General features: G+C 44.7%; 1 protein-coding gene across 2 annotated transcripts in view; it reads left to right on the top strand.

Moving 5' to 3' along the window:
* The window catches only part of GAS6 (growth arrest specific 6), a 118,227-nt gene that overhangs the window by 53,936 nt on the left and 40,112 nt on the right, over positions 1-24,179 (top strand). For both annotated transcript variants that reach the window (XM_077482703.1, XM_077482702.1), the window contains exons 5-6: positions 5,884-6,006; positions 9,936-10,058. In XM_077482703.1, the coding sequence (XP_077338829.1) occupies positions 5,884-6,006; positions 9,936-10,058 (246 nt within the window). The remainder of the gene's footprint in view (positions 1-5,883; positions 6,007-9,935; positions 10,059-24,179) is intronic.

A 24,179-nucleotide genomic window follows, 5' to 3' on the forward strand; every position in this document is an offset into this window, starting at 1 on the left:
ACTTTTTCCGTCGGAATTTCCGACACACAAAGTTTGAGAGCAGGATCTACAATTTTCCGACCACAAAATCCGATAGTTTAAATTCTGTTTGTGTGTAGACAATTCCTATGGACAAAGTGCCACGCATAATTCAGAATAAATTACGAGACGAAAGCTATTGGCTACTGCCCTCTTTATAGTCCCGTCGTATGTGGTTTACGTCATCGTGTTCTGAATGTTTGGATTTTCCGACAACTTTTGTGCGACCGTGTGTATGCAAGACAAGTTTGGGCCAAAATCCGTCGAAAAAAAATCTGACAGATTTTGTCATCGGAATGTCAGACTGGGTGTACAGGGCTTAAAAGTTTGATTCAGTTTTTGGTTTATGCTATATCCCTGTCTAGCTATGTGGTACATGGTTATTCCTTTCCAAGAGAAGTATACAGTTGTCAGCTGCTATTTTTGTATAGTGGAGTTCATAGTAGTATTTTTGGGAATGCTATTTATAGATCGTGTTTATTGTTGATAAAGTGTCGCCTACCCACTGCAATTGCAGAAGCTATTGGTGAGATACATGAGTGAATTTGAAACCATTGGTATATAAGATTCTTTCTTACAACATATATACACTGAGCTGTAAAACTTTTTAGTAGGCAAACTGTTGTTAAGACACCAACTTTAACGTGTAGTTCCAATTCAGAAGTTAAATTTGAAAAAAACTTTATTTGTCTATTCACACAGCATACTCCAAAAATGTTTTTTTTAATAGTTTTTACATTTTCAAGTTTGTTTCTTTGGAGCAGGCCTTTGGGTGGGCTGCAAGCTGCTCCGGACAAGTGAAAATTGAATGAGAAAGTGGAGACAGACATGTTTGCCTTTGTTAACATACAGTGTTAGGAGGACAGTGATCAAATCTAGTTTACAACTGATAAGGAGATCTGCTAGCTCTGTATATTGGTAAACTATTCCACAGCTCCCTCCTTACATAGCAGGGGGAACTTCATTTAAAAAAAAACAAGTAAAATGTAAACAGCAATTTTTTTTCCAGCCGTACATGGATCAAAATTTGTTCGGTTTAGCAGGGACTGGCCGAATTTCGCTCCATGTATTAGCAGGCTGGTTGTACACAAGTCGGTTTCTTCATCAGTGCCGCCATCTATAGCCAGCGGTGCTGATGAGTGTATTCTGATGGCGGAAATCTTCCCTCTGTCAAAATACAAAGGCTCAGTGGGAGGGATTCCTGGGTTGAAAGAAAAAAAAAATGACTGGTGTATGGTCAGCCTTTGGATCGTTTTCACATGTGATCATCAATGGCAGTACCCCAGTTGCTTTAAACACTATAAAGTATGATCCTTGGTATGAAAATTGTGTAGAATTGTAACTTTAAAAATCAAAAATTTCTGAGCATCAGATAGGTTTAGTGTTTGCTAGTTGTAACCTGAAATAATAATTTGCAATTTTCTATGAGAACCTTTTCAAACATGCATGTTTTGTCTTCTTAAATCAAAGTTGATTTTCCTGAGTCTGAGGACTTGTCTTCGCGTGCCCAGGCTGACCTTGTATAATTAAATGTTTCCTTTTTTCCTTATGTTGAACATTACATTGAAGCACAACTTGAATTTCCAGTCATTTCAGTGATGATTGTTCATATAAAAATAAGAGTTGCGAATTACTCCCATGGGTATATCCGTAAAAACATCTGTTGTTTAAGGATAATTAAAGTAATTTTTAAAAATATGGCAGCACTAGTATTGCTGACACAGTAATAAAATGTAATTGATGCTTGATAAGCTGTAAATAAGCATGCACATTTTTACCTCCCATAAAGGCGGTGGCAAACCTATACAGAAGAATTGATCAAATGTTCTACAATATTGGCTACTATGGCCCCATACAAGTGATTAGTCCTAAAAGAGAGGATAAATAATGGGCAAATTTCTGCCTGGAAAGATCACATTTGGGGATTTTTCTTTACACTCTTTACACAGCCCTAGCTGTGTGAAGCCTTCCAATTCGTTTGGGCCCCTAGGCAGTGTTTGTTGTGAATAGTGGTACAAGGATGAGAGAGGCTGGACATTTCTCAAGTTATTACCATTCATTGCACTTTCTTGGAAATTGGCCAGTACACTGGCATATTATTACCGCAACCCAATGCTCCCCAATCCAGATACACAGGGCCGAAAATAAAGGGGGCTGCCCCGACCGTGACATTGGGAGGGGTGCTGCAGATGGTACTGATCCTCCTGCAGCAGCTGAAAGGCCGCTTCTCCTCCTCTACCTCCCGTTAGCATTCAGCTGCTGCAGGAGGAAAATACAGGGATTGGTTTGTACCTGTAAAGCTGACCCAGCTGCCACACCTGTTTCTGCCCCCCCTCCTCTGGTCTCCCTGCAGCGCTCACCTCCTCTCCTCTTTCCTTCACCCACTCTCCATCTAGATTCCTCATGGCTGCAGGCAGGATGGAGAGTGGGGGAAGGAAAGACCAGGAGGACAAGTGTAGCGGAAGCTTGTCTTTCGGATCATATGATGAGCTTCTTCGTGCCAAGGATATTGTCATTATTCAGCCCGCACTTCACAACTAGCAAGGGAGAGGAAGTAAGCACTGCGGGGAGACCAGAGGAGGGGGGCACCAGATGTGAAAAGGGGGGGTCAGAGGAGTTTTTGGGGACCAGAGGAACATAGGTGGTCCAGAGGAGTTTGGGGAGCAGGGGAGCACAGGGGGGTCAGAGGAGCACAGGGGGATGAGAGGAGTTTGGTGGGGCCAGAGGAGCATGGGATACCAGAGGAACAAAGGGGGGGGGGGGAGAGGAGCACAGGGAGGATGAGAGGAGTTTGGGGAGGACTAGAGGACCCTGGGATACCAGAGGAACACATGGGGGGGTCAGAGGAGCAAGGGGGAACCAGAGGAGCGAAGGGATGACAGAGGAGCATGGGGGGACCAGAGTAGCACAGGGGGAAGGAACAGACAACTAACTCAACAGCTATGGCCTGGGATTTTCTCACTTTTCTGCCTAATCCCCCTGTCTATTGTACCAGCTGCCCTGCTTGCATTATCTCTTTCACACAGGTGGGTGGACTTCCCCAGCATATCCGCCTGCTCAGCATGGGAGCTCCCTCTGCTGATTCCTGCTGAGCAGATAGATGACAGGTCAGTCTCCACTCCATCTATGCCGAGCGGACACAGTCACAGCCCACTTTCCTCTATGGGCAGTCACATGTAAACAGACTGCCTGTCCATTTACATCCAACTGTCATCCGAAACATCAGATGGATGGGAACAGATCCCCTATCTGCCTATTTTTAGTGGACACATGTCCATTTACATGCACCACACCATAGAGGGCAAAACTGACAATCGGTCCACCTATGTGAAAGTGTCCTTACACTGCCAAACTGCTGAATGTTGGAGAAGCCACTATCCATTGGCGTAGCATCAAGGGTCATAATGGAAACCCCACTTATGTTCCTGTGATGCCTCCCTGCAACACTGGACAGGAGGGGTGGCATAAATTTAGAATTGATTACCAATTTTTCTCCCTTGCAGCAGCTGCCTATTTTAGACATTTTCTGCATCTTCATCCAAGGCACTGACTGACTTTGTCTCGGTAAGGGGGGGGGGGGGGGATACTGATTCTTTGCCCTGGGTGAAAGAATGTCAAGCTTCGCCACTGAAGACACGATTAGCAACTGAAAATGGCACACACATCAAAGTTATCAAAGCCTGTAATACAACCAACCACCATTATAGGGACACGCCCAAAATCCAGTTGGCGAAAGCCAACCTATTCAGTGGGCAGTGTATAGAAATTTGTACAGAGGTAAAAAGTCAAATGGAATTTCATTTGCAAAGTCTGTGAGGATTCATTTATGGTCTGTAAAGTGGTTATTGATTAACGTTATACATAGCTTAAAGCAGGGGTAGGCGACCTTAAAGTGGCAGAGATCTACCTGAACAACATGGGAGAAGTCAAAGATCACCAGGCACAGTGTCGCCTCCTCACACCTGATTTATACCTATAATTGCCGTACTACTACCGTGTAACAATTGCATTGAACAGCAATCATTGGTTTAAATCGGGTGGTGAGGAGGCGATATGTTGTCAAACACACTGGGATCACTATTCAGAAGAGCAGCAGTGCTGCACTTGTGAATGAGCCCTTAATTGAATTTGGCAGCGACACCCTTAGGGCTCGTTCACGCGTAAAAGCGGGTGGTGGTAAAACCCTGCAGTTGAGTTTACCATTCCCAATACCTATCCCCTTTAGTTGCTGAGGCAGCAGCCAAAAGTGTGCATGTGCCGCAGGAGGAATTCAAATAAATGGGGCCACTCTGCTAGCGCCCTGCAACTGTATGCTTCTGTGGCATCCAATGGGTTAAAGCAAGCGGTGAGAAAGCAACACAACACTGCCTGCTTTAACCCCTTGCTTGCTGTACTGCACAAGGTTGCAGGGCACTTTCAGAGTGAATGTGTCATGTTTGGCAGGTGCGACACCCACCAACCATGACGGTGTATAAATACTGCTGCAACTGCAACATATTACAATTCTGTGTATCCCTGCTTAAACAGTTGGTCTAAAAAAGATACTTTCTCATAAAGGGGTGCATGGATTGTGAGGCAGCATTTTAGGATGCCATTGCTCAGGAATGACCATTGACCAAAAGCCTGTGATGATTGTAGATTAGTGAATGAATTAGTCGGGTCTGCACATTTGCAGATGGAAAATACTGTCTGCACCAAATGTGGAAACCTTTTTGTGGCTTGTGGGATCCCTTCTGTATCATATCGATGAAAAGAGGTACACTGGCAGACTATGGTATGCCAATTATCTTGCATCATGAAAAATCGAACAAAAGGGAAAACCCCTTGATGGGATTTGCAGTGAACGCTGTAAGAGACTAGCCAGGATCTCTGGTTAGTGGCACTACTAGAGTCCGTGAGAGATATAAAGAACATTGATAATAAAATCTACCAGAAACCAAAATAAATAATACATTTCTGTTCTGATGTATACATTTTAATTTTTCACATGTAACAGATGAATGTAGCGGTTTCTATCGTTCTGTTATATAGATCTTCATTAAAGCAGAACTAAACTCTTTCAATCAACATTAATTATTTTATCTCTTATGCTGCTTCCTTGTTTCTGTCCGAGGTCAAAATAATGTCATATATCCACGTGTCATGGTGGGCATTTGTTTTAATTTCATTTAGAGGAGAGGCCTTCTCAGCTAAGCACACCCTCATGCCTGAGCTAAGGGCAGATAGATTCCAGGAAGTAAATGCTACATGCATCCTCTACCCTTACTCAAGATGGCCATGGCTAGAAATGCTAAGGGTGGAGGGGTTCAAAGTGACTTCTCAACAAAATGAAGCATGGAGACATGGATGGGTGAAATTGCTTTGAACATTTTGCATGCGATTATTGCTAGCAGTTATTTGTAGCCTCTAGTAGTAATCACTGTGATGACTGTCTCCCCCGCTACCAGGAGAACACAATCATTTTCACAGGAGGGATTCAGTCAGTGTTGATGGGGGACTCAAGCAATTTTCTTTCCTGCAACAACAAAGTTGCTTCATCTTTGGCCAGATTTATTTGCTCGAATTTCAACTGATAACCTGCTGCCTCAGCCAATTCATTACTACAAGCTTTCAATCAACTTTTGTCAAAGTAACCTATTGGAAAATGTATGGGCACACAGCACCTGCAAGCACTGTTCAGGTATATAGCCCATCAGGGAAGATTCCATTCTGTTCGAATAGAGGAATCTGTTAGCTTGTAATGAGATAATCAATGTTATTCATGCTACCTACCTGTCAGTGATCATAATATTTTGGTTGATTGTAATTTCTGATGAATACTGAAACTCTGTTTACCGATTATAAAAGCTGTTCTCTGCTTTACAGATCTACGAGACCAGTGTTCATCAAAGCCCTGTCACAAAGTTGGATCGTATTCATGTAAAGATCTGCATGGAGACTTCTACTGTAACTGCAAGAAAGGATGGACAGGGAAAACATGTTCCACCAGTAATTTTTTACCTAATTTTCTTTGTAATAAGGCAGCTCATACATTTAGATCTTCTTCTTTTTTTTGGGGGGGGGGGGGGTTCAAGAATGAGCAATTTGACATTAAAGTGGAGTTCCAGGCTTATAAAAAGTCAGCAGCTACAAAAAGTGTAGTTGCCGACTTTTAATAAACAGACACTTACCTGTTCCACGGTCCAGCGATGCGGCTGAACGGGGTGTCGCTCCTCTCTCCCTCCTCTCCGCCAGCGCCTCCATTGCCTCTCTGGGCACCTGGCCGTGACAGCTTTCAGCTTCACAGCCAGGCACGCATGGCGCATGCGCGAGTCGCGCTGCACTCTCGGAGTGGTCAGGCCATCTCCTAGGACCTGTCACGTGTCCCAGGAGATCGCCTACAGGGAGGGGCCGCCTAAGGCGAAAGGAGGAGTCACCTTGGTGGTCCCTGGGCGGAAGGAGGAAGCGGGACAGGAAGTCCCCCTCCTAACAAAGCCCCCACTCCCCCCAAAAAAAATGACATGCCAAATGTGGCATGCAAGGGGGCGAGGAGTGCTTAAAGCGGAAGTTCAATTTTTAGTTGTTTTAAAGCTTTTTTTTTACTGCGTACATATATAACTAGTTTAATGTCTGTAGTCTGGGCACTTTAAAGCTGAATTCTAGGCAGATATAAAAGACAATTAATGTAGCTTAGTCATCATTAATACACCATGAAGTGTATTTTTTAATGCAATTAGTATAAGTACCCGAATTTGACCTATTATCAGCATCTTGCTGTCCCCATACAGCAGGGGTGGAGCAGAGGAAGCTGCAGCACAAGGAGCCAGTCGGTCCATGGGCTGATGACAAAAAGCATACTACTTGGAAGAGAAAGCAGAGTAACAGACAAGCTCATCACTATACTTCTCTTTTCATTGTTTAGTAATAGGCTAGGGCAGGTCCAGAACTACCTGGACTCAGAGGAAGTGGTTTGAATGATCTGGTCATTAGACTAAGGACATTTAGGTATAAAAAAAAAAAAATGCAAGGGAAATCTCTGAACTGAAACTGAATATCGCACTAAAATCTGGTTTAGTTATTTTATCATTTAATGGGCTATTATATTTTTATTTTATTTTTCTCTTTTGTTTTTCCTTTTTTTTTTTTTCTGGAGTTCTGCTTTAAAAAAAAAAGGTTTTATACTATTGCTTTGTAATAAATGCTGCTAGGTATTCATTATTACATGATTGGATGCATTTAGTTTTAAGCACAAGTAATTGAATTGGACTTGGTATCAGCCTTTTGTCTGGCACTATAGAGGGCAGTTCAGACTGGGGGAAGAGAGTGGCAGCAAAAGGAGCCAATCGGTTGTTGTGCTGCATTGCTTTTTTGCTTACTAGGTGCCGAGAATAGAGTGACAGAAGATGAGCTCATCAGTCTGCTGCTTCTCTTTCACTCTTTATTCAATCTCTGGAGAAGGAGAGGAGACCTGTAATGCCGTGTACACATGATCAGACTATCCGGCGGACTTTCCGAACGAGCGGACCAGCCCACACACGACCGGACTTTTCCAGCGGACTAGGTCCGGCGGACAAACCGCCGGACTATGGCGGGAGTCCGCCGGACTTATTATTTGAACGGACTTGCCCACACACGGAGAAAAGTCTGTTCATTTTGAACGCGGCTCCAGGTAGACGGGACTAGCAAAGGAGGTCAATGTCGCTGCCTCCAACAGCAAGATTGACACCTCGCTGGCCCCGTCACCTGGTACGGCCTTAAAGGGGAAGCCCTACGCTGAAAAAACGGCATGGAGGTCCCCCCAAAGTCCATTTCAGACCCTTGTCAGAGCACGCAGCCCGGCTGGTCAGGAAAGGGGGTGGGAACGAGCGAGCGCCCCCCCCCCCCCCCCTTGAGCCATACCAGGCTATGTGCCCTCAACATGGGGGGGGGGGTGCTTTGTCCCCATGTTGATGAGGACAAGGGCCTCTTTCTGACAACCCTGGCCGTTGGTTGGCGGGGTCTGCGGACGGGGGGCTTAGTGGAATCTGGGAGCCCCTTTAATAAGGAGGCCCCCAGATTACTGGCCTCCCACCCTATGTGAATGTGTATTGGGGTACCATGTACCCCTACCCATTCACCTGGTGAAAAAAAGTGTAAAGAAAAAAACACAACACATGTTGTCCAATAAAACAATTTATTGGACAGCTCCGGTGGTCTTCCGTCTTGGGGGGGTCTTCTCGCCGGACTCCTCCGCTATCTTCTGCTCTTTTGCTAGCTCTTTTACTAGCGGAGGAGCCCGGCTTTCTTCTTCATCGCCACTGCCATCCGGGGGTCTTCTTCCGAATTTGGGGGTCTTGTTCCCCTCTTCGGTTCTTCTTGCCGGGCCTCCGCTTTCTTCTTCCAGCTATTTTACTAGCGGTGGCCCGGTCTTTAGCCATCGCCGCCACCGCCTTCTCTTCTTCTTCCTTTTAGATGTTGACTCAACGCGGGATGCGTTGTGCAGCAACTTATATAGGGACAAGGGGCGAGGTCACCGGGTGATGTCACATGGTGAATCCGCCCCCTTATGAATTCACAGTCCTGGAGGATGCAGGGTCTCCATGTGACATCACCCGGTGACCCCGCCCCTTGTCCCTATATAATTCGCCGCACAACGCGTCCCTGTCATTGCAGCCAGAGAGGGCGTTGAGTCAACATCTCAAGGAAGAAGAGAAGGTGGCGGGATGACAGAAGACCGGGCCACTACTAGTAAAAGAGCTGGAAGAAGATAGCGGAGGCCTTTCAAAAAGAACCGAAGAGGGGGACAAGACCCCCGAAGTCAGAAGAGGCGACGGTGACAGAAGACCCGGCCACTGCTAGTAAAAGAGCTATAAGAAGATAACGGAGGCCTGGCAAGAAGAACCGAAGAGGGGGGAAAAGACCCCCAAAGTCGGAAGACCCCTGGACGTCGGCGGCATCAACGAAGAAGAAAGCCGGGTTCCTCTGCTAGTAAAAGAGCAGAGGATAGTGGAGGAGTCCAGCGAGAAGACCCCCCAAGACGGAAGACCACCGGAGTTGTCCAGTAAATTATTTTAAAAACATGTGTTGTGTATTTTTCTTTACACTTTTTTTCACCAGGTGAATGGGTAGGGGTACATGGTACCCCAATACTCATTCACATAGGGTGGGGGGCCGGTAATCAGGGGGCTCCCTTATTAAAAGGGGCTCCCGGATTCCGATAAGCTCCCCCGCCTACAGACCCCGACAACCAATGACCAGGGTTGTCGGGAAGAGGCCCTTGTCCTCAACATGGGTGCAAGTTGCTTTGGTGTGTGGGGATTCTGTAGCGTTTCGCAGCATAATGCGCCACATAACATGCTGAGGTGAATAAATATGAGTGGAATGTCATTTTTTCACATTACAATAAAGTTGGAAAAAGTAAAAAACAAAAATGTAAACAGTGTGATGCGCTGTAATTCACACATTGACAGTGCCTCCTCCACAGTGCACACTAGCAGCCACATTGTGAACCAGCTCTAACAACAATTCTTTAGGTGGAACCTATCAATTGGAAATTGCAATATAGCTTCCCACCTGTTTTCATTCATCAAAGAATTTCTTTCTGAAAAAGTGCCAAATCACACTATACACAGTTCAGGAGGGCTGAAACATTTCTGGGGACAATATGTAGCTATATTCCTTATTAGTTCCTTGATTTTAAAATATAGTTTGTCCGCCTCTGTGCACATAGCATGCGGCTTATTTTCAATATGTATCTGCTTCATCAGGCAATACTTAATTATTATAGGTTTTCTTCACTACTAGTATTGTTGTCTTTGTTAGTTTGTCAGCTTCTAGTATTGGAGATGGACAGCAGGTATTCCAGTGCTAGGCTATGATTGATTGTTATATCAAATTTATTGCTATAGAGATCGCAAAATATTATGTACGGTAGTTAATTCCTATGATTATTTTTGCAGATGTTAATGAATGTGCGGACCGGAATGGAGGCTGTTCTCACTATTGTATTGACAGGCCTGGAACATACCACTGTTTTTGCCAGAGTGGTTTTCAGCTTCTCGCAGACAATAGGACTTGTGAGGGTAAGGATTTACAATATATTCAATTTTAATGTTCAAATAAAAATTGCAAAAACAAAGTCTGCTGTATGTAAATGGTCAGTACATCGGTTTAGTCAGACCAATAACTCACAACCATACTCAAAGTGTTTTAATACGTACAAAAAATCTTGCACAATTACCTGAGTTCAGGTAATTTGTGGGCACCTGATTTGATGCAAACGATAAAATGTATAGTTTTTAACAAAGTACCCCTTTTAGGAAAGTACACATGTAGTGAAAATTTGGCAAAAAATATATATTTTTTTGTTTTCTTTTAATAGGGTCAAAATACTGTTTTTAGAGATTCTGTAAGCTTCATCTGAGAATTTCACTTTTTAAGTGCCATAGAACAGCCTTTTCCAACCAGGTTGCCTTCAGGGGTGCCTTAGCAAAATGCCTAAAAGTTGGCCAAAAATTGTGTACAAGCCAGGAAGTGAATCAAAACTGCCATTTAGTTAGACAAAACCACAAGTTTTCATCGGGGAGCATTAAAATCTTCTGGCCACCAACGTCCCAACAACCAATGATGCCATTGATTGATAAGAAGGACACTGGACACCTGCAAAGCATCTTTGTTTGGCCCTCCCCTGCCCCTCTCCATCAGCACTAGGGTCATATTAGCTGAGTGATGAAGAGAAGCTGAGGGAGGAGCGATACATAGGAATAGTACCAGTGTGAAAAGGTGTATTTACTTTCCAAGAATAAGTCACCTCTAACGTTGGGTGTTCTGCATGTGTGGATGTTGCTGCGTTATGCAGAACTATTACTTTTGTTTTTTACATTTTTGATCGACGTGCCCCGAGATTGAATTTTAAAGGGTGCTTTCACTGAAAGAAGGTTGAAAAACACTGCCATAGAAGTGACTCATTTCCAGCAGATAATGCCAACCAAAATTTGTCCGGGGAGAAACAAACTGGTTGAAAATCTTTTTTCTGATTGTAACATGCCTCCCTAATTGGCCCAAATTTGGCCCTTGATGGTACCAAGGCAAAAGACCAGGCAAGAGTGCCATGTAGGCTGCCAGTGTTATGTTCTGACAAATAGAGAGGATAAATCTCTGTAGCAGGGAAACGGACATCAATAAAAGCCTGATGTTGTATCTAACCTTTCTCTACTCTATCCTTGAGATGCACTTGAAACTCTGTCTCTTAGAACAGAAGACAAACAAGCAGGGTGATCTCTTTTCTGGGAGGGGAAGGGAGTCTTATAACTATGTATTAAATGTGTACTGTAGCAAATTCCCATAAAGTGTAACAAACTGATCAGGCAGAACAGCTGCGGAAAGGTACTTTTAGTACTGTTTACTGAGACAAGCTGTCACAATGAACAAATGACTAGCAACCACACTAGATGGTGATGATAATGGCAGCACGATCAGATGCAGAGGGGGGATTTAGATACGTGCTTTTGGAATCAGCACAGGTAATTCGAAAATCTCACAGAACTCCTAGAAACCAATGTATTTTCAAATAATGCAAATACAGTATTGTAAATTATAAGAATGTAACAAACCACAATGTCCCATTTATTTAAAAGAAATCAGTAAAAAGGACATTACATACTATTAATGCAATGTGGCCTTTGTGCTGCTGGCTCATGATTTATCTTCCTTCTCTGATTCCCCCCACACCCAACTTTGCTGCTGTAATCTTTCAGGGTGGTAAGTGTTAATAGAGCCCGAAGAACATACCATATGCACTTATCAAGAGTACCCAACTATGCCTGCCCTTTCCTCCCACCTTCTCCATTCATTGGAGCTGTACTCTAGCCTCCTATGAATGAAAAGCAATCCATGAATAAAAGACAAGCACATGAAAAGATCTGCCTCCTCCATTCATAGATCACTTTTCCTTTGTGGAAGCTATAGTACAGCTTCTGTGAATGATGGAGGTGGGCATAGTTGGCACTCTTGATGAGTGCCTGTTACAGGTTCTTTGGCTCTATTAACCACCACTGCACCAGATGTTTATGGTAGTGGTGGGGGCTGGGGGGTCAGAGGATGGAAGGTTTCAAATAAAGCAGGAGCCAGTAGTACAAGTCATAAATCACATTGATAGTAATGTCCCTTCTGTTGATGTTTAATGTAATAAAAAAAAAAAAAAAAGATAAACTTAGTTTCTTGATCATACATCATGGGACACAGGAGCTTCATTACATAGTGGGTTCTATAGGCACCTCTGGTGATTGGACACTGGTTAACCCCAATTAAGGAGAATTCCTCCCCTATATAACCCCTCCCATATGGGAGGCACCTCAGTTTTTTAGCCAGTGTCTATGGTGGTTGGTCACGTAAAACATGTGCTATGAAGAAAACTCTGTGCAGGTCCCTGCGGGGGCCTAAGGGCTACATCAAACCGGATCCATATCTCGGGCCGATATTTGACTCCCAAGATGATATGGTACCCGGGCCTCGTCAGCCGAAGAAACAAGGTTTGGCCTGTAAGTCCTCTCCTATTGGAAGACTGGGCTCTGGGAAAACCAGACTTGGTGTACTGTTTATACAGAGCGCACAAAAGTTTCTGGCAGAGTCTTTTACATGGTCCAGGTAGGAGGCTTTTCCGAGAGAGCCCCAGATAAACCTGAAGGTTGGCGAACACTGCCCGCCGTGATGGGTGAAGGCTGGAATTTGTCTGTTTCAGCAATTCCTGCGGCGGGGACAGGTAAGGGAAGTTAATCCTATATATAATTATATGATGGATTTCTTCATTTTGAGTAGTTGTATGTCTTACCTGGTTTCCACCACTAGAGGGAGTAAGAGCAGCCTGATGCATACTTACATGCCTTTCAGTACACACGCTCAGTGAAGCCTGGTTCTCCAGCTGTCTCACGTCTCCACTGCAATCCCTGCCACAATCGAGGTAATACAGGGGGCCCACGCAGCTCCAATGGAGTTTCCCTCCCCCCCCCTGGATTCCGCGGTCCTCGTGCACGCGCGCGCTCCCGGCCTAATGGAGGAGGGGGGAGTGTGGTTGTGAGCCGTGCACGTCAGTGTGCACGTCACTGTACTGCGCAGGCGCCAGGCGGCAGTTTTAAAAAGCCCAGAGCGTCAGGGGGCTGTAAGTGGAGACACAGGAGCTGTGGGCAGTAAGCATCCCAGGGGATTGGATCCAGGCAAACCTTAGACACCTACTCAGCATCAGGTTGTGCAGTTTAAGCATATATATTTATTGTGAGACTTTAAGCACAACAGTGATTGCACTTTGTACTAGTACCTCTGCTTTGTAGCTTAGGACTATGTCTCCTTGTAAGAGGGTCTCAGGGGGAGGTAACAAGGGCACTGGTAAATCCCCGCCTAGGTCCAGGGGTTCTAAAAGAGCCTGTAAGTTACCATCCCCCCCTGCAAGACTGGAGCCAGCCTCTCAGGATGAGTCAGTGGCCCTGTCAGGTTTTGCAGCCTCTCCTAATGTGTCAGCCTCGGTATATGTCACTGAGGACTCCCTTAGGGCTACATTGGAGGGTTTTGAAGGGAGAATAATTAATTTTATTTCTGCTTCCCTGAAAGATAGCAGGAAAAGGGGTAGATCCCCTCCCTCTGCTGAGATTCCTCTTTCAGATGACACTTCTGACAATGAGGAGAGATCCCTGTCTTGGGCCAGGGATCTTGAGCAGTCGGAGGAATCAGAGGAAGAAGAGAGAGTCCCCTCCTCCCAGGCGCTCAGAAAGCAGGTGCAGTATTATACTGAATTGGTGCGTTCCACATTCAGAATGCCTGCTGCTGAAGTCGCTACGTCCTCTGTTTCTTCCCTGGGAGTCAGGAAAGCCCCACAGACTGCTTTTTCCTTTCCAATTCATCCCTTAATGGATAAATTGTTGTATGAGGATTGGGGACATCCCAATAAACTGTTTGCTCCTCCTAAAAGGTTTTCTATGCATTATCCTCTGGAGGAAAGTTTCACCAAGAAGTGGGGGGTCCCATCTGTTGATGCGGCTGTTTCTTGCGTGAATAAAAGCCTGACATGTCCCTTGGATAATGCGCAGGTATTTAAAGATCCAACTGATAAGAGGTTGGAAACATTATTAAAAGCCTCCTTTTCCATGACTGGTGCGTCGCAGCCGTGGGGTTGTGTCAGTTCCTCAAGGAACAGTTTAAGCAGATGCTTGGGCTCCTTCCCAGTGAGGAAGTAGAGAATTATGCAGAAATACCACAAATTCTGTGTTTCATGATTGATGCGATTTTGGATTCTGTCCAACAAGCATCACGTTTGTCTCTCCTGTTGGTACACATGCAAAGGGCCCTATGGCTAAAGAATTGGGCAGCTGAGCTGTCATGCAAGAAGCATTTGATTGGGTTCCCGTTTAAAGGGGAACGTTTGTTTGGAGAAGAATTAGACAAATTCATCCAAAAATTTCAGGGGGTAAATCTACTCTCCTTCCAGTCAAAAGGAGCGAACGTCCTTCATTTAGGCGCGCTCTCTCTCCCAGAGCATCAAGCTCTAAACGGTGGCGACGGCCTTCCCAACCTCCCTCTACAGGAAAGGCTCAGGGCCGGGCCCAAGGGCAGAAAAAGACTTGGAGGCGAAAGCCTGCCAAGCAGAGCCCAAAAGCTTCCTTGTGAAGGGGCGCCCCCGCTCGGCCGAGTGCGGGGAAGGCTCCTGTAGTTTGCAGGAGCCTGGCGGGAAGAGATCTGGGACAAGTGGGTGATCTCTTCGGTATCTCTGGGCTACAGGCTAGAGTTTCAGGAGATTCCACCTTCTCGCTTTCTAAGGTCAAGGATCCCCAGGGATCCAGTAAAGCAAAAACCGCTATTTCTGGCCTTAGATCACTTACTATCCCAGGGGGTGATAGTAGAAGTGGACCCAAAAGAACAGGGTTCAGGGTTTTACTCAAATCTCTTCACCGTTCCGAAGCCAAATGGAAGTGTCAGACCTATCCTAGATCTGAAGGATCTGAACCGGTTTTTACGCATCCGGTCCTTCCGAATGCAGTCAATCCACACTGTGGTCTCCTCCCTGCAAGGGAGAGAGTTTATGGCATCAATAGACATCAAGGATGCATATCTCCATGTGACAATTTTTCACGCACACCAAAAGTTTCTAAGATTTGCGGTAGAGCGGCGCCATTTTCAATTTGTGGCCTTGCCGTTCAGGCTTGCTACGGCCCCTCGAGTCTTCACAAAGATTCTGGACCCTCTCTTGGCAAACCCAAGAGCTCAGGTTATAGCCGTCATGGCTTATCTAGACGATTTGCTTCTCATGGAGAAAACAGTAGCGTTCCTGAACCACAGCGTTACCAGAACGCTAGAACACCTGGAACGCCTAGGTTGGATTATAAACCTAGCAAAGTCGTCCCTACAGCCTGGAATACCTGGGTATGATCATCGACACCGCCCAGGGCAAGGTGTTTCTTCCAAGGCCAAAAGCTCTGGCCATTGGGGATCTGGTGCGCCTAATTCTGGGCAGGAGATCTTCCCCCATTCAATTGTGCATGAGACTGTTAGGGAAAATGGTCGCCTCCTTTGAGGCCGTCCCATTCGCCCAGTTCCACTCAAGGCCTCTGCAAAGATGCATCCTTGTGGTTTGGAACAGGAAGCCCCAATCCTTGGATCTTCCTATGCGTCTATCCCCAGGGACACGCAAGAGTCTCGTCTGGTGGTAACAAACCAAGAATTTGCTGAAGGGCAAAACTTTTCTTCCTTTTCCATGGAAGATTATCACGACAGATGCCAGCCTGACAGGCTGGGGAGCAGTGTTGGAGGAGACGTGCTCGCAGGGGAAATGGTCGGTGATCGAGAAGCTATTGCCCATAAATGTCTTGGAGATCCGGGCAGTTTATATGGCTCTCATAAAGTGGTCTTGCAGACTACGAGGTCTCCCTGTTCGGGTTCAGTCCGACAATGCCACAGCAGTGGCTTATATCAATCACCAGGGCGGTACCAGGAGTCTGGTGGCCCAAAAAGAGGTGAATCGCATACTTGTCTGGGCAGAAAAGCATGTTCCCTGTCTTTCTGCAGTCTTCATTCCAGGAGTGGAAAATTGGCAGGCGGATTTTCTGAGCCGCCAGCAGTTGTGCCCAGGAGAATGGGCTCTGCACCCCGACGTGTTTTGGAACATATGTCACAGGTGGGGTACTCCAGACGTAGATCTGTTTGCATCCAGGTTCAACAGGAAACTGGACAATTTTGTGTCAAGGACAAGAGATGCACTTGCTCAGGGGTCAGATGCTCTGACAGTTCCCTGGGATCAGTACAATCTGATCTATGCCTCCCCCCCGAGCCCGCTTCTGTCGCGGTTCCTGGGAGAAAAAATCGGTCCTTTTGGTGGCCCCGGCTTGTCCCAGGTGACCGTGGTACGCAGAGATCATGAAGTTGGCAGTAGGCAGGCCATGGATCCTCCCTCTCTGGCCAGATCTGCTCTCACAGGGTCCAATTTACCATCCTGCTTTACACAGTCTGAATTTGATGGTTTGGCTGCTGGGACCCACATTCTGAGAGACCGTGGCCTTTCGGAGCCAGTCCTTTCTACTCTGGTCAATGCCAGAAAGCCGGCCTCCAGGCTTATTTATTACAAAATCTGGAGGGCATATGTTTCCTGGTGTGAACTCAGGAAATGGCATCCTAGAAAGTATGTCATTAGCAGGATCTTGGCCTTTCTCCAGTCAGGCCTAGAAATGAATTTGGCCATAAGCACTATCAAGGTGCAGATTTCGGCCCTGTCAGTGTTTTTTCAGAAGCCACTTGCATCGCATTCCCTGGTGCGGGCTTTCATCCAGGGGCCATGCGGATAAGACCGCCAGTCAAACCTCCGGTATGCCCATGGGATCTGAATTTGGTTCTCTCAGCTTTGCAGGGGCAACCATTTGAACCTTTGCATCTGGCTTCACTAGTTCTTTTTGACTAAAAAAATTGGTTTTCTTGGTAGCCATATCCACGGCTAGAAGAGTATCAGAGCTAGCAGTTCTTTCCAGCAAGGAGCCGTATCTAATTATTCATAAGGACCGGGTGGTCATGCGTCCCAACAGGTCCTTTCTACCTAAGGTGGTTTTGGGATTCCATTTGAATCAAGACGTAATCCTACCATCCTTTTTTCCGGACCCACAGTCCGCAGAAGAAGAATCTTTGCACACTTTGGATGTGGTTAGAGCAATCAGTATCTATCTTCAGGCAACTGCTCAGATAAGGAAAACTGATTGCTTGTTTATTTTTCCGGAAGGCACTAGGAAGGGCCAGGCGGCGTCAAAATCCACTCTCTCAAAGTGGATTAGACAGATTATTTCTCAAGCCTATAGTGTTAAAGGGAAGATCCCTCCTTTTCAAGTGAAAGTGCACTCTACTAGGGCTGTAAGTGCTTCTTGGGCAGTGCATCATCAGGCCTCCCTGGCTTAGATCTGTAAGGCTGCAACTTGGTCATCAGTCCACACATTCACCAGATTCTACCAGGTGGATGTCAGAGGGCAAGAGGATATTGGCGCAGTGTACTGCAGGCTGCAGTTTAGGTCCTCCGGTCCATGGCGGTCTATAATTATGATCTGTGTCTCCCTCCCCTCAATCTGAGCATTGCTTTGGGACATCCCACTATGTAATGAAGCTCCTGTGTCCCGTGATGTATGATCAAGAAAATTGTATTTTTCTATACAGCTTACCTGTAAAATCCTTTTCTTGAGAGTACATCACGGGACACAGGGCACACGCCCCTCTTGGGTTTTACGTGGTTTCTTATTGCTTTGCTACAAAACTGAGGTGCCTCCCATATGGGAGGGGTTATATAGGGGAGGAATTCTCCTTAATTGGGGTTAACCAAGGTCCAATCACCAGAGGTACCTATATAACCCACTATGTAATGAAGCTCCTGTGTCCCGTGATGTACTCTCAAGAAAAGGATTTTACAGGTAAGCTGTATATAAAAATCCAATTTTTAAGACCCAGTCTGTACAATGGAACTGTTCTAATAGGAGAGACTCAAGTTGCTCCGACTTAGAAAAAAGGTTCCTGTATTACTTTGGGGCGGCTTGCATTGACTTCTATACAGAAGTTGTTTTGCAAGCTGCGCTGAAGCTGTGCTGTACGGGGCAGCTTCAGAGTCAGGCGACTTTGCAGATGCCCCTGTGTGAACCAGCTCTTAAAGTGAACCTGTCCAGGGCAGGTGTTTCTTGTTACAGCCAAGGTTCCTGTCCAGCACTGGAGTCTGCAGTTCTTTAATGACTCAGTTTATTAAAATAAAATAAAAATCAGCATAAAAGACAGTACTTATATTTAATGAGATGTGTTCCTTGTGCTAGTACCGGCTGTCCTAGTTGCAATCGTCTGTCCTCCTGCCATTCCCCTCCTTGTGACCCCTGAGTTATTGCAGCCATTGGACCTGTCACAGGTACTCATTAAAGGAGACGTATGGGAATGCAAAAATAGGTGGTACATGCTACTCATACCTGCATTGCATTTCTTACTTTGCTCAGCCCTTTAGTTTTTGCAGAATTGTAGAGTCCAGAATTAAACTCTAACGGTTCTTTCTCAGTTTAAAAGTTTGCAGGGGAGGTGGACACAGCTCCACAATCCAGCCCCTCCTTCACTCTCTCCCTCTGGAGGACATGTCATGTGTTTGGTGAAAAGGTGCACACCCAGGCTGCTATCTAGAACAAGCACATTATTCACGTGCCTTCGTTTCCATGGCAGCATGTCCCCAGCTAAAACCCGGAAGCAGCAGCGTGACAAAAGCAGTTAAGTCCTCACCTTTCTCTGGCTGTTATCTGTAAGCTCTCATCTGCAAGCTCTCCTCTGCAAGACTCCAACACCTCTCCCCTGGACTTTGATGTTCCTTCCTGTGTCCTCCGAATTCCCCCCTCCTCCCTCTCACTCAGAGGCTCCAAGTCTGTCGGCTTCTCCAGCTAAAGGGGGGGGGGGAGGGGCTCACAGGTAAACTCTCTACACAGTCACTGTTGTTTCAGAAGAGGGGACATGGTAAGGAGCATAGTAACTTGTTTCCTGTGTTCTCTGAAATGAACAATGTGCTATGTGTATAGAGCATACCTGTGTACAGTACACAGCCGGTCTGCAGGGGCAGTGCAAATTGACAACTTCCTGTCATTTTAAAGTGAAATATCCCTGTTTAGACCCAGATATGTCCCCAGAGTCTCCTTTATTGTACAGTGGTGGTGAGGATAGGGATGGCATCAGTGGGGAGGATAGGGATGACATCAGTGGTGGGGATAGGGGTGACATCAATGGTGGGGATAGTAATGACATAAGTAACATCCGTGGTGAGGCTAGGGATGACATCGGTAATGGTGGTGGTGAGGATAGGGATGACATCAGTAATGGTGGGCAAAGGGATGACATCAGTAATGGCGGTGATGAGGATAGGGATGACATCAGTGGTGAATATAGTAATGACATAATTAACGGTGGTGGTAAGGCTAGGGATGACATCAGTAACAGTGGTGGTGGGGACAGGAATGACATCAGTAATGGTGGTTGCGGGGATAGGGATGACGACAGTGGCGGGGATAGGGATGACGACAGTGGTTAGGATAGGGATAACATCGGTAATGGTGAGGATAGGAATGACATCAGTAACAGTGATGGTGTGGATAGGGATGGCATCAGTGGTGGGGATAAGGATGACATCAGTAACAGTTGTGGTGGGGAGGCTAGGAATAACATCAGTAATGGTGGTGGGGATAGGGATGACATCAGTGGTGGGGATAGGGATGACATCAGTAAAAGTGGTGATGGGGATAGGAATGACATCAGTGGCAGTGGACTGATGTCATCCATATTCCCACCACCACCACTGATGTCCTCTCTATTTCCACAACCGCCACTGATGTCACCTCTAGCCTCACCACCACTGATGTCACCCCTAGCCTCACCATTTAGGCAAAAAAACAACACAAGATACTAGCGCTTTAAAAGATACTGGTGTGTCCTTTTCAGTTCAGTCTGTATTGTTCATTAAAATAAATTCAAAACAGTTTTTATCAAAGCAAGATGTTTTTTAAAAATGTTATCTGAGAAAACAGTACTTGGAATTTGCTGAAAATCCAGAAAGGTTGCTTGCTGTCCTTAGAGGATAAGGGATGTATGTGCACAATCACCTGCGGCAGCTGCTTCTTTAGAGTGAAGTCATCTCATGAATAGGATACCAATAAAGGAATATATAGAAGAGCGCCAAATCAGTAAAAAGTGCATTTATTTTATACAATCAATAAAAGTCTCACTTACATCCATAATTATTATTGTCCTCCGTTTGATAGTCAAATCACTGTTCCCTTTCGCTGGTGCTGTTACTGGATGAATCCTCCTCCTCCACAGCGCGCTAGGGGAAGCTCTGCTGTGTTCTGTGATGCACAGAGACACAGACTGGCTCGTAGACAACGTACGAGCGAGGCTTGCGCAAGCTCAGAAACGCGTTGTGCTTTCGGGTACCCCCCGGCTGACGTCACACGCTGTCTACGAGCCAGTCTGTGTCTCTGTGCATCACAGAACACAGCAGAGCTTCCCCTAGCCCGCTGTCCCACAGGTAATTAACTCTATTTTAACAGAAAAAAAGGAACTTCTCAGAGGAGAGGAAAGATTTGTAGATACTAGCAGATTATAAGGTTTAGAATTAAGCAAAAAAAGCAAACCCATACTTTTCTTTTAAGAGTGCCGACTATTTCCTCCTCTTTCTGAGCCCCCCCCCCCCCCTTTTTATAGTTTCCATCTATAAAAAGCACTTTATGAATGGTGGACAGGTGGATGAATGAAAGAGCCACCTCCTATTAATGTGGTTTTCTAATATATATTATAATAAGTGGGTGTCTTGACTTAGAAGTATTGTCATGAGCCCTCATTCTGTTGCTCTCCCTTTTTTTTAAATAAAGCAAGCCAGACATGTTAAAAAAAATATATATACAGTGCCTTGCGAAAGTATTCGGCCCCCTTGAACTTTTCAACCTTTTGCCACATTTCAGGCTTCAAACATAAAGATATAAAATTTAAATTTTTTGTGAAGAATCACCAACAAGTGGGACACAATTGTGAAGTGGAACGAAATCTATTGGATAATTTAAACTTTTTTAGCAAATGAAAAACTGAAAAGTGGTGCGTGCAAAATTATGCGGCCCCTTTACTTTCAGTGCAGCAAACTCACTCCAGAAGTTCAGCGATGATCTCTGAATGATCCAGTGTTGTCCTAAATAAATGATGGTGATAAATAGAATCCACCTGTGTGTAATCAAGTCTCTGTATAAATGAACCTGCTCTGTGATAGTCTCAGGGTTCTATTGAAAGTGCAGAGAGCATCATGAAGACCAAGGAACACACCAGGCTGGTCCGTAATACTGTTGTGGAGAAGTTTAAAGCCGGATTTGGATACAAAAAGATTTCCCAAGCTTTAAACATCCCAAGGAGCACTGTTCAAGCGATCATTTTGAAATGGAAGGAGTATCAGACCACTGCAAATCTACCAAGACCTGGCCGTCCTTCTAAACTTTCAGCTCAGGCAAGGAGAAGACTGATCAGAGATGCAGCCAAGAGGCCCATGATCACTCTGGATGAACTGCACAGAAATACAGCTGAGGTGGGAGAGTCTGTCCATAGGACAACAATCAGTCGTACACTGCACAAATCTGGCCTTTATGGAAGAGTGGCAAGAAGAAAGCCATTTCTCAAAGATATCCATAAAAAGTCTCGTCTAAAGTTTGCCACAAGCCACCTGGGAGACACACCAAACATGTGGAAGAAGGTGCTCTGGTCAGATGAAACCAAAATCAAACTTTTTGCCCACAATGCAAAACGATATGTTTGGCGTAAAAGCAACACAGCTCATCACCCTCAACACACCATCCCCACTGTCAAACATGGTGGTGGCAGCATCATGGTTTGGGCCTGCTTTTCTTCAGCAGGGACAGGGAAGATGGTTAAAATTGAGGGGAAGATGGATGCAGCCAAATACAGGACCATTCTGGATGAAAACCTGTTGGAGTCTGCAAAAGACCTGAAACTGGGACGGAGATTTATCTTCCAACAAGACAATGATCCCAAACATACAGCAAAATCTACAAAGGAATGGTTCACAAATAAACTTATCCAGGTGTTTAGAATGGCCAAGTCAAAGTCCAGACCTGAATCCAATCGAGAATCTGTGGAAAGAGCTGAAAACTGCTGTTCACAAACGCTCTCCATCCAGCCTCACTGAGCTCAAGCTGTTTTGCAAGGAAGAATGGGCAAGAATTTTAGTCTCTCGATGTGCAAAACTGATAGAGACATACCCCAAGCGACTTGCAGCTGTAATCGCAGCAAAAGGTGGCTCTACAAAGTATTAACGCAAGGGGGCCGAATAATTTTGCACACCCACTTTTCATTTTTTTATTATTTAAAAAAGTTTCAAAAATCCAATAGATTTCGTTCCACTTCACAATTGTGTCCCACTTGTTGGTGATTCTTCACAAAAAATATAAATTTTATATCTTTGTTTGAAGCCTGAAATGTGGCAAAAGGTTGAAAAGTTCAAGGGGGCCGAATACTTTTGCAAGGCACTGTGTGTGTATGTGTATATGTATATGTATATGTGTATATATATATATATATATATATCTTCAATCATCCTAAACAGAGAAGAATTGCTTAACTTCATAGTCATGTATGCATATCAAAAGGTTACTAGAAAAAAAAGCACAAACTGGATTGTGCTTCTTGCCAGCACTGCTGTTTCTCCTTGGCAACCAATACATTAAAAAAATGTAAGATTTTCTTAAATTAAAAAGTTTCAGTTACATTGGCCAGCAATATATTATTTTCATTGGTAGACTGCTTTGTGGGCTGGAGTGAGGATTGAGGTTTGTAGTGTAGTGTACATGACTATGAAGATACTCTAGGCCAGCACTCCTGCAGTTTCAGCACACACTGTTCTCCTTCCATGCATTGCTATACAGAACAAGACTGGACATGTATCTATTCAGCCTCTCCTGTATCCAAAGCACCAGCATGATTCCCAAGCAACAAACCAACATTTAAAACCATCATAATTACTTACAAATGCCTTTAGTGCAGATTTAGCTTTGAGATTACAACGCATTATTGCTTCCCAATACATAAGAGTGACATACTTTAAACGTATTTGTTATATTTGGAAATAACTAAAACAAATCAACTATATACCATTGCATTAGTTATACTACCTATTGGGCAAACAATATGTCTGTAAGCAGTCATATCATATAACTGAATGTGTTACTCTTTCTTGGCTTCATTTATTGAAATGATGGGAAGAAGAACGGACTGTGCTGCCCCATAGAGAGTAATCCGATTTTTATATTCTCGGAGGGAATTTTTGTATCAAATTTGTGTTCAAATGTGATTGTTGAGAATTGGCAAAGATGTATTTAAAAAAAGGGCAAAATGGCCCCTTTTTTCTCTTTAACCAAATGTGGTTGCTGTGGGTAGCAGCTCTTCTAAATACACCCCCTGTAATCTGGTCATTCTGCACGTGTTGTAATTCTGCCCCATGACGTTCAAATTATGGACAGCAGCTTTATGTCTTCCTTTGCTGTGGTTTCTATCTATTGCTTATATATTTTGGTGCCCTGGATAATTAAGTCAGCCTCTCATTTTTCCTGGGTATTATAAGAGAATAAAATGGTGAATCTTGTTGCTTAGGTCAACAAGAACAGCTTCAACTTCAGACACGTTAGGCTATATTTTAGTGAGAACCTGAATGCCTTTAGCTACATTTATCCCATTGCCATAGTTCACATTACGGTATTTGAGATATTGATGAGGAGAGGCAGAAGTGCAAGCCAGTGGGCTAATATACAAATAGAAAAATAAATCCTTTGAGCACAAATAGTTTGTGCCCTGATTTAATGTTCAACATTATTGCCTACTACTGAAGGGCTTTCTTCTTTCAGTAGGAAATGGTAGTTATTGAGCACCTTTCCAGGCCCTCTAAATTTCCCAATCAGAGTCGGTAAGAAAAGTATTTGGTTAAAGGGCAAAATATCAGATTCTAATTCATCTGGGAGCCTACTGAATTGGATTGAATGTAAACCAGTCTTTTATATACCAGCCCAATATAACAAATGTAACTGTCTCTGTTGTGAGATGGAGGATGATACTGCAGAAAGTAAAGGGTATTCTGTAGACCTTATTTTCTAACTTGGTTTATTTAAAGTAAATAAATAAACTTCTTA

Source organism: Lithobates pipiens, unplaced genomic scaffold (assembly GCF_037356315.1).
Source record: "Lithobates pipiens isolate NorthernLeopardFrog02 unplaced genomic scaffold, aLitPip1_a1.2 Scaffold_16, whole genome shotgun sequence".
NCBI classification, from domain to species: domain Eukaryota; kingdom Metazoa; phylum Chordata; class Amphibia; order Anura; family Ranidae; genus Lithobates; species Lithobates pipiens.